Below are 11,372 nucleotides of genomic sequence, written 5' to 3' on the forward strand. Positions count from 1 at the left end.
AGTGCACTAGAATTGTGCTGTTTGAAAAAAAAAACAACCCAGAGCCAAACCAGTGTGATACCAAACAGCAGGGCAGGGTACTCGAGACTGCAGTTCCTGTCTTGCACCACCCACATGCATGACCTTGGAACAGCTATTATCTCTGAGCCCAGCCTATCCTGCAGGCTTGTCAGAAGGTAGAACTGGGTGACTGCAAGTGCAGCACACTCAGCTGTTCTTTAGAGGAATAACAGAATATGAATATGCATTATTTGGTCTCATCCAAACACCTTTATACCATTGTCATGTATGTCATGGTTCCCACCCCAAGAATCCTGAGAACTATAGTTCATGGGTGCTTAGTTTTTAGGAGACCCCTAAGAGCTACAGTCCCAAAGAACTGAAGGGTATAAGAGTTCTCACAGTGGCCAGTCAGATGCCCATGTGGTCTTCAAGCTGGACATGGGCGCAACAACACTCTGCCCACTTTCAGTTGCCAGCAACTGGTATTCAGAGACGTGTTGTTGAACATGAATTTGTCTAATTCTCCTTCAAAGCCGTCCAAGATGGTAGTTATCACTGCCCCGTGTGGAAGTGAGTTCCATAGCCTAACTATGTGCTGCATAAAGTAAAGGTAAAGGGACCCCTGACCACTAAGTCCAGTGGTGACCGACTCTCGGGTTGCGACGCTCATCTCGCTTTATTGGCTGAGGGAGCCGGCGTACAGCTTCCGGGTCATGTGGCCAGCATGTCTAAGCCGCTTCTGGCGAACCAGAGCAGTGCGTGGAAACGTTTACCTTCCCGCCGGAGCGGTACCTATTTATCTACTTGTACTTTGACGTACTTTCGAACTGCTAGGTTGGCAGGAGCAGGGACTGAGCAGCGGGAGCTCACTCCATCACGGAGATTCAAACCACTGACCTTCTGATCGGCAAGTCCTAGGCTCTGTGGTTTAACCCACAGCACCACCCATAAAAAACACCCAAAACTACCTTCCCGATAGGCTATGGGTACAGGATTCTGCACAACACTACTGCATATGGCACTAATGGAGAATAGCAGTGGGCTGACACACAAGCCGGCTGCTGGAAGAGTGTAAGAGGTACCTTTCTGCTGGACATTAAAAAGCATCTAACCAAAAGAAGAGCATGTCTTCAAGTTTTCTTAATGTACAATGTTCTCCTGACTTGGCTGCAGCTTTTTTCAGAAAACCAGTCCAGGTGGATATTTGGTTTGTCCCAGTCAGTGAGTTCCTGTTGAACAAGCGCAGAGATACTGCTACCCTTCTCCACACATCACCTTTTCTTTAAGTGTTTTAGGGCACCATCAGAAATGTTACTTGGAAGATATTACAAAACTAGCCCATAATCAATGATGCAGACATTGTTTATAAAGTTACTGTACACAAACCGGTTACAAAAAAAGTAGTAAAAGCTGTTTAAATGGTTGTATTATTGAGTCCCCTTTTTAAATGTTTTAGACTCCAATTCCACCAAGTTTTCTCTTCAGCTTCCTTGAGCGCTGATGTAGTTTGTTTTTCTTTTTCTTCTTCAAGCTCATTTTAGGCTCCGGCTTCACTAGTTGTATTTCCTCGGGCTTTTCCTCAGCTGGCGTTTCAAAAACAACTTCTGTTGGATCTTCAGGAATCAGCGGCTTCTCTTCCTTCTTCTTCAGTTTCTGCAGCTCTTTCAGTTGTTGTTTCTCTCTGAATTTTGCAGCTGTGGCTAGTCTTATTGCCCGGCGATGCTGGAAGCAGAAGAATACAATTAGCATGGCTACACCAAAATACAAGTGTTGGAGCTACAACAGGAGACCAAACCTGCGAGGAAGCTGCCTGGTGCCGTTGGACCACTGGCCCATGTAAGCTCAGAGCTCTGTACATTAACTGACAGCAGCTCTCCAAGGTTTTGGAAAGGATTTCCCCCATGCCCTGCCCAGATGCGCTCACAATTTAATCTGGCACCTCCCATATGCAAAGCATAAACCACAGCCCCTCACTATATCCATTCTGCAACCAATATATTTTAATAGGTTAGCATTAGTGGTTGCTGAACATTCGCAGCAACTCCAGTTAGCCATACAACTTAGAATCATAGAACTGCAGTTGGAAGGGACCACCTACAATGCAGAAATCTTTTGCCCAACGTGAGGCTTGAACCCACGACCCTGAGATTAAGAGTCTCATGCTCTACCGACTGAGCCATCCGCAGGCCTAGCGTTCTGCTGCATGAGGCAAAGCAGGTAATGAAACACCAGTGCAGCATCACACAGTACTGCATTGTCTTAAGCCTTTTGCCCTGACGCAGTTTCACTGCCTCAACCCTTGCACCAACTTTTTTGTTTTGGAAGAGGGGGCATGGCAAGTGCAGTAAAGCCCACAGCAACAAAGTCAAAGCCGGCCTTTGTACTCCAGAGGCAACGCAAGCCTGAGGCCAAAAGTCGTCACAGAATACTAACTAGTGGGGTGGTTATTTAAAACCTTCTGCTGAGAACCCAGTGGATTAGACTGTTGTGGGTGGAGAGAGTTACTAACAACATTTTACAAAAGGATCACATTAATAGCATTGTCGCAGTAAGCAGAGGCATCAGCCAACTGAAGAGTGTAGGCTTTAGAGTGTTAAAAATAGTATTACCATATTTGGAGACTGGTAATGAGGATTTTCATACAGGGTTGGTCCTCCAAAGCTGCCCTGGAAGATCTTGATAAGGTTTAAGACAAAGCGCGGCCCAATTTCTACCAGGGCTCCATCTTCTATTATCTGCAGAGTGGCAAACATTTGATATTTCAATGCAAAATAACCTTTTTTCTACCATACAAGTGCACAACTGCCGAAGGCACCTAAAAGGCACCTTAAAATACCCAATATTGGTGCAAGATCCCCTCTAGCTGTGTTATAGAGCAGCTTAATGGCTTTTGTGTCCTCAGACACTCCAGTGGATCGAATCAACCTAAGCTGACCCTGATAATAAAAATGGGCTACAATATGCAGATTGTTTGTGGGAAGTAAGAGCATCTTAGCTGCCACTAAAGCCACAGCTTGCACAAACATAAGGGTTGCCTCTTTTTGTTTCAGAATGGAATTGTGTCCTTTTTGTAAACCTGTAAACTTTTGCTCTTCGTAGGAACAGTCTGAGTACAACCAACACGCATGTAGGACTGAAGAACAGGAGCCCATGGAAAATAAAAAGGAGGCATGATGAGTGTGGCTTCCTTACTACGTAGCCTGTGGAATACTGAAGTCCTTCCACAACCCCTAAACACTCTTTCGACTATTGACCAGATATCACTCATGACTTAAGTGTGTGTTTCTTCATTCTATGGCCTCAAGGACATGCAGTTAAACTCTTGAATGATAAATTGATTCTCAGAATTTTAAGGGAAAAAATAGGCACTTGTGAAAGTGCTAAATGTGATCCATAATCAAGTGATCTAAAATCAATGTGCCTGCCACATGCACAAGTTCTGCATTGTGGAAGATTATCTGGGTCTAGGAGAATTTGGCATTTTGAGTTTTGGCCATTACCCTTTATGTGTTAAGCTAAGTTACTAGCAAACCCATCTTAAAATGTCTTATATTAGGAGAGAGGTATATTCTAATCAGCTATGGTTAAATATGCGAACAAGTCAAATAAACCCTCAGATTTTCATGCTCCTTCCTTCTCTCTTCCAGTGTAACTATGAGATTAAAAACAAGATCAAAAGCTTCCGATGAGCCATGGTTTAATGTTACATTCATACTCTGAACTATGCCTATCTTTACAATAGTTTATTGAAAGGAGGCCGCTTCATAAACCAGGATTGGCTTGTTTCAGTAAAACGACTGTTAGGACTAACCACAAAATGACAAACTAGTTAGTCAAATATTTACTGAAAGATTCCAACCTGTTTGCAGGCAGGTGCCTCACCTAGGCTTGTTTCTACAATGATCAACCATAGCTTAATATTTATTCTCAACACAGGCAGTGTCACACAAGCCATTAGCAAACCTGTTTTTGCTCTGTTATATCACTTCATCTGCTTTACTAAGGAATATTTTTAAAAATATAAATGCTAATTTGTGCCAGGCAAAATGAGTTCAAGAAAATGTTCACATAGCATTTTTTCAGTTTAAGACATTGCATATAGATCCCAGGCAGCGGGGTGGTCAGGGGTGTTTTGATTACATCATCCCACGGGCAAAGCATGGGTAAATTACCTGGTAATTTCGAAACCAAATCCTCTTGTCTGTTATGGAGAATGTGAAGACGTGGTCTACAAAAGGCTGGCTTTTGGGATGATACAGAGGAGTACCAAAAATCTGGCAGGGTGAAAAACGACAACTTTTTAAAGCAATTCTGGGTGAGCACTGCATAGCTCACTCTGTGTGGCGCTAACACAATTTGTTTACCACACAATCAGGCTATAAGGTGCTCTGCTGTCATAGATTACATCTGTGTTGTATTATACATAATTTGGTCATTCTTGGTTTTTGTCACAGAATGGCTACAGCCTTTGCATCAACATGCTTATATCGCAATGTAGTGGCACTGGGAGGGCAATGAATCAGAGCAGACATCTGAACCATGCTGGTGGAAATGGAGGTGAAACTTCTACCTAGCTTGGTCAACTAGACTATTTTTAAGTGCCAATCCTCCATTTTGGAACTGTACTTATGGAGCAAGTCTTCCAAAGATTAAAGTGAATGATTAGCATGCAGCTCAGCTTGAAGCACAAACATGAATACTGGAAGAACTGGAGGCAGAGATTTATCCAACACGTTGAAAAGTATATTTTCCGTGATCAGCTTAGTGCTGTTTGTCTGCTGGCACCAGCATTAGATTTAAAGAGTGACAACTTAGAAGCCTGTAGCTCTTTTCTATCGAAAGAACATTGCTGAGGATTGTGGGAGAGAAACACTGGATAATGTCATTCACTAAATGGATTACAGGTGATTTGCAAGTTACGCACATTCAACTAGTCCGCAAAAAAATAAGAAGTGGGCAGAAAAGGGGTGGGTGTCCGGAAAAACTTTGGCAATCCCTCCCCCCATTGCACCCCAATGTGTTTTGACTCTGCAATTTTGTCTTTATGTGTATGAGAACGTATGAGAGCCACCTGCATAAGCCTAATGGCAGGCACTGCCTTACCACTAATATTTTAAGTACCATATTTTTCGCTCTATAAGACGCACCAGACCATAAGACGAACCTAGTTTTTGGAAGAGGAAAACAAGAAAAAAAAATCTGAATCCCAGAAGCCAGGACAGCAAGCGGGATCGCTGCACAGCGGGATGTGCTGTCCTGGCTTATGGGATAGCCGCGCACAGCCTCTCCCGGGCAAGGGGAGCCTTCATCCCCTGCTCAGGAGAAGCTGAGCGCGGCTAAAGCTCCCCCAAGAGCCGCGCTCCCTTTAAAGAGTGCACAGGGTGTGTGTGCAGCTCTTGGGGGCTTTTCCCGAGGGGCAGCCCTTCTCCCTCCTGGGGAAAAGCCCCCAAGAGCCACACACACGCTCTACGCGGCTCTTTAAAGGGAGCGCTGAGCAGAGCCTCCTGCCTGCATTCGCTCCATACGACACACACACACATTTCCCCTTACTTTTTAGGAGGGGGAAAGTGCGTCTTATAGAGCGAAAAATACGGTAGCTGTAGGAGACTTTCAGGCTTAAAAGTGAGGTTTACAATGTTTTAAATAAATGCCACCCTGCTTCTCTCCATCTCTCTTCAACTACTCTTGGAACAAAACAAAACAAACATTCACATGCAAAACCCACAGCCCCTTCAACCACACCACCAGCCAAGAAATGTGTACTGGCTCAAGAGATAGGGCTTATCATTTTGTCAAGTGAGTTGCAGCACTGCTGGGTTGATTCCAACTTGGTTCTCCTCAGAGCAGACTCAATGAAAACAATGAACCCCAAGTTAGTCATTGATGTCAATGGGTTTACTCTGAGCAAACTCAGTTGGCTACCACCTACCGATCTGAGGAACCCACAAGTTGCCATTGCCACATCAAGGTGCACGAGGATCATGCTATCCTATGGCAAAAAAGCACCTGCTATTTTAAAAATGGGAGAATTAACTTATAAACACTGCCATATACTGACCTGAATGAACAGCTCTTTCAGCACAGCATAATGTGGCTCCTGGTCGAAAGTCTGTGGGAAGAAAGTCAGTATTTTAGAAATCGGCCAAAAAAAATATTGATTGTAAGATAACAGAAGGTAATATGGTATCCTAAGAGATTGATACTCGCCTTATCAAAAGACAGAATGGGCCGGGAGCCTCTCAAACAATTCCCAGTCATTTTCAGCTCGGCAAGAGTGTGAACTGCAGTGATATTAAGTAGAGCTATGTCAAGTCAAGATTTTATTGTTCAACAACAACAAAAACATTTTCAAATGTTAAAACAGAAGCAGAACAGCAGTGATTGAAGTATGTAATATTAACATTTTCCAGACATTAAGCCAGTCAGTCAGGTCAGTCTTTAATGTTTTAACCATAGGTTACAACAGAAGACCAGATGTGTGTCTTTGTAGGTCATTCAGGAAGGAGTAAAAACAAGCCAACAGCAATCAAATAACTTACTATTCTGTACTAGAAACTTTGCTGATGGTCCATGGGGGGCATTTGAAAGCCTGAAATAGACAAGAGGGAAAGAAAGAAATCCCCAATTGAATTTATCCTTGAAACATTAGAGTGGTTGAGTATCAGTGATGTTAAAATTCCTATCCAGCAAAAACAGCTTGAAAATCTTGCAAATAAGAACTCATCTGGTTAAGAGGGAACTGTTCCCAGGTGCCCTGATAAGCCCTTGCATAGTTTCTCTGAGTTTACTGGGTCTTGACAATGTCACAGGAGTCAGTTCCAGACTAGGAAACGAGTTTTTGTTCATATCCAAACTTTTGCCTGTCAGGTAAAGAACAGCAACTAACCTGTTGCATGGAACAGAGCAGAGGACACAGAAAGTGATAGAAGGGGCTGGGTGTGTCTTGCCAATTTTCTACTGCTGGTACAAGTGGATTGTGTTATTATTTTTCCCTAATAATTTGTCATTCCCATCCCCCCCCCAGTAGTTTACAGAACCTATAATTTACAGAATAGTATATAGTTTCCAGAAGCCCATTCAAGAATGGTGGCCTGGAAACCCAAATGATGAGAATATTCCTACCTATCCACTTTGCACTTATCTACGGATGTCAGAAATTAGAACACACAGGGAAAATATATTCTGATTTAAAGTTTTTCTCACCACACATAAAGATCCTGCTTCTTCTTTGCTTCAAAAAATATGCATTTATTGCAATTTTTCATTTCGCAGACCTGCATGAAGCACAAAAAATAGTTCTGTAATCTGAAACATTGTAGTATTTCCAGTGTAAATCAAAAGTTTCTTTTTCCTAAGTATAGTTATAGCAATTTGGAAACTGAACACATGAGCAGGGACAATTGTGCCAGCTGCAAGTTGGAAGGTGCTTGCAGCAGGAAGCCTGTTTATAGGTGTGGAGGCCTCCAGCACAATGCAAAACCCCATAAAATAAAGATTCTACAACACACAAGGAGCCTACACATTTAAAGGACAACTCACTGCAGACTCCCTCCAACTCATGGAGGGCAATGAGGATAAACCAATAGGGTCATTCCCACGCTCCCTGCTCCAATGTTCTGGCTCCAGAACAGGACCACTTTCTGCACAGTGCCATGAGAGTCAATCAAAGGAGATACAGTTCACTTGCACAGTTCTAAACATGAAATTATTTATTGTTACACCTTGAGAAAGCAGCCACTGAGGTACCAAGTTTTGGGTTAATAGCTGGATTCAAATCCCCAAAGCCAGGATATATAATGGTTAGTCTTAGGCAAAACAGGGGCGTCATAACTTACCTCATTAATTACAAACAGCTTATCTTTCCTGTCCATTTTGGTGTCTGGAAAACAAACGAAATTAAACAATGTATGTGTAATGATCGCAAAAACATCCTGGTAAGTAATTTCACCTACACTTCTTAGAACTCTTTGAAATTACTGATAAAAGTTGCTCTGGTCCAGCCGAGTTCTGCACATGAAGCCCTACCTCAGATACTAGATGTAAGCAAGCACTGTGCACAAGGATTCCTCTTCCCAATCCAGCAGCTAAGGTTGTATGCATAGAGTACTAAATTGTACCTTAAAAAATAATAATCTGCCTATCAGCAGATGACCAATGTTGTTGTTGTTGTTTAGTCGTGTCCGACTCTTCGTGACCCCATGGACCAGAGCATGCCAGACACTCCTGTCTTCCACTGCCTCCCGCAGTTTGGTCAGACTCATGTTTGACCAATACAATTCTGCTTTTGAAGGTGGCTTGATATATGCACTCCCAACAGCTGGATTGGGAAGAAAAGCAGCACACACCTACTTAGGCTGAAGAGGACCTGTATCAATATGCTGCTTATCACCCCTTTCACTGCAACAGAAAAATGTTAAGGTAAGAAACTTTACACAGATAAAAAACAGTAATGCTTAACTACAGTATAATTATTACATTCATTTTGCTTCACATACCAGTGTTTTTGATAAGCCGGTCATTGTTGTTATTTAGTTTTGGACAGTTCTACGTGAGTAGAAACAGTGAACTTGTTAAAACAAGACACATAAGACAGGTAAAATAAAATTAAAAATACCTGCTTTAGCATGGGGCATCATTGTTCTTAAGTCTTTCATGAGATGCCTTGTCCTAAAATTGATTCCTCTGGAAGAGAAAATGAGAACTCTCTCTTTGTTTTTCCATTTGCCCTGAAAGACAAAAGTATTCATGAGAAGGGAACAAACAACAACAGATTACCTCAATCATTAATTCTCTGGATAGTTTCGGGGATGTCACAGCCGCAGTTATTAGTATATAAAATGGGAGCAGTGAAGTTGATATTTTTGGGCAAAAGCAATTTTAACGCAGAAAACTCTTCTTCAGAAAACAGCCCATTCATTACATTCCCAATATGTTTCAAAAGTCTATATATTGTATGACTTGATATTCGCAGGATTGCACAGACTACTAAAAGCTGACCACCACAGCTGTTTTAACATTTCATAGAATTTATACACTTGACTGAAAAAACCAAAAATACCCACTCATCGAGAAAAAATCACAAGCCTGTTTTAGAAACATGCAAAAGTTAAACGCTAAAACATTTCTAAGCATCTGGCTAAGCCTTGTCTGAACAGGAATGTGCAGTGAAGGCGCCTGCATGGATCTCAATAGGTGGGGAGTTCCGAAGGGCGGGCGCCGCTGTACTGAACAACCGAGTCCTTGAAGAACTGGAGAACTTAAGACCCCATTTGCAAAGTGACATTATTATGTTGCCCGGTCCCACCGATCGAAGTGTGTGTGTTTGTGTGCAAGGAGATCTCGTGGGTAAATTGATGAAGGCAGCAGTCCAGGGCTGGGCTGGAAAAAGACCCCTGTTATCTAAGAAGCAGCGGGATGGGGATGGATGGCGGCTAACAGATTGAGGTTGAATCCTGACAAGACAGAAGTACTGTTTTTGGGGGACAGGAGGTGGGCAGGTGTGGAGAACCCCCTGGACCTGAATGGGGTAACTGTGCCCCTGAAGGACCAGGTGCACAGCCTGGGAGTCATTCTGGACTCACAACTGTCCATGGAGACACAGGTCAATTCTGTGTCCAGGGCAACTGTTTATCAGCTCCATGTGGTATGCAGGCTGAGACCCTCCCTGCCTGTGGACTGTCTCAACAGAGTGGTTCATGCTCTGGTTATCTCTCGCTTGGACTACTGCAATGCGCTCTATGTGGTGCTACCTTTGAAGGCGACCCGGAAACTACAACTAATCCAGAATGTGGCAGCTAGACTGGTGACTGGGAGCGGCCACCGAGACCACATAACATCGGTCTTGAAAGACCTACATTGGCTCCCAGTACATTTCCGAGCACAATTCAAAGTGTTGGTGTTGACCTTTAAAGCCCTAAACGGCCTCGGTCCTGTATACCAGAAGGAGCATCTCCACCTCCATCGTTCAGCCTGGACACTGCGATCCAGCACCGAGGGCCTTCTGGCGGTTCCCTCATTGCGAGAAGTGAGGTTACAGGGAACCAGGCAGAGGGCCTTCTCTGTAGTGGCACCTTCCCTGTGGAATGCCCTCCTACCAGATGTCAAAGAGAAAAATTACTACCAAACTTTTAGAAGACATCTGAAGGCAGGGCTGTTTAGGGAAGCTTTTAATGTTTAATAGGTTATTGTATTTTAGTGTTTTGTTGGAAGCCGCCCAGAGTGGCTGGGGAAACCCAGCCAGAAGGGCGGGGTATAAATAATAAATAAATACTACTAATAATAATAATAATTAGTATTATATGCTCAGGGGCACCTTTGTTCCACGAGGAGCCCAGCCGCCACGCACCCCGCGCGGCCAAGTCAAGGTCTGCAGGGTCGGCAGCCCAGCGCCCCGCTTGTCCCCCTCGTTCTCTCCTCACCTGCGAGACCGGGGCCGGGACGACGTGCTCATCCGGCCCCGGGGTGGCCTCAGCGGACGGGCCTTGGCCCTCGCCCTCTGCCCCCGGAGCTCTCTTGGCGCGTTTCCTCCTCGGCTCTGCCGGGGCTCCCTTGCCAGCTCCACGCTGCCTCTTGGCTGCAGCCATCTTCGCACGCTCAAAGCGCCGCCGGAAGTCGCACCAACCAGAAGTCGGCTCCCCCCCTCTTACCCTCTCTAGGATTTTCCGAGAAGCGGAAGTAGGAGATACTCCTCCGCTTGAAACACACTTCCGGGTTGAGAGTTATTTTTTATTTATTTCGTTTCGTGGAATTTATACACCGCTTGATTGTTAAAAAAGACACACCTCAAAGTGGCTTATATAAAAAAAAGATAGAGCAGTAAGAACCGAGGGGAAATTCTCAGCCCTACTATAAAAACGCACAGAAGTTAAAATAACTAAAAGAGGTTAAAATAATCTGTTTTCTAAGCATCTGGGCCGGACTTGTCTGAACAGGAATAATAGAATCAAACAACTGTAGAACTGGAACGGATCCCAAGTCATCCAAGTCCAACCTCCTGCAATGCAGGATTAAACTCGCAGCTTTGCCGTTATCAGCACCACGCTCTAACCAGCAAGTAGAGTGGTACCTCGGGTTACATACGCTTCAGGTTACAGACTCTGCTAACCCAGAAATAGTGCTTCAGGTTAAGAGCTTTGCTTCAGGATGAGAACAGAGGCCCCATTAGCTAAAGTGGTACCTCAGGTTAAGAACAGTTTCAGGTTAAGAACAGAACGAATTAACCCGAGGTACCACTGTACAGTGAAGGCGGCTGCTTGATACCAATAGGCACGAAACAAGACAAATTTCTTTCTTTTGCTGTTACGCTTTGTTTACAAAAGATTAAATGAGTCAGGAAGTGTCATATCCCTATAACGAAGCGTGCTACTCTA

At 43.9% G+C, this 11,372-nt stretch overlaps 1 protein-coding gene and 1 long non-coding RNA gene across 2 annotated transcripts; one reads left to right on the forward strand and one right to left on the reverse strand.

Annotated features, from left to right (window-relative positions):
• Positions 1-1,347: 1,347 nt before the first annotated feature.
• BRIX1 (biogenesis of ribosomes BRX1) lies at positions 1,348-10,628 on the reverse strand. The gene is made up of 10 exons (XM_083702903.1): positions 10,422-10,628; positions 8,618-8,729; positions 7,839-7,882; positions 7,207-7,277; positions 6,543-6,592; positions 6,211-6,284; positions 6,062-6,112; positions 4,176-4,277; positions 2,613-2,738; positions 1,348-1,725 (listed from the first exon to the last, which is right to left on the reverse strand). The coding sequence occupies exons 1-10, from the start codon at positions 10,584-10,586 to the stop codon at positions 1,456-1,458; spliced, it is 1,065 nt and encodes a 354-aa protein (XP_083559029.1). The 5' UTR covers positions 10,587-10,628; the 3' UTR covers positions 1,348-1,455.
• LOC310827209 lies at positions 1,703-3,624 on the forward strand. The gene is made up of 2 exons (XR_014556209.1): positions 1,703-1,839; positions 3,103-3,624. It is a non-coding gene; the product is annotated as an uncharacterized lncRNA (long non-coding RNA).
• Positions 10,629-11,372: the final 744 nt, after the last annotated feature.

This window comes from Podarcis gaigeae, assembly GCF_964106915.1.
Source record: "Podarcis gaigeae genome assembly, chromosome: 11".
NCBI classification, from domain to species: Eukaryota; Metazoa; Chordata; class Lepidosauria; order Squamata; family Lacertidae; genus Podarcis; species Podarcis gaigeae.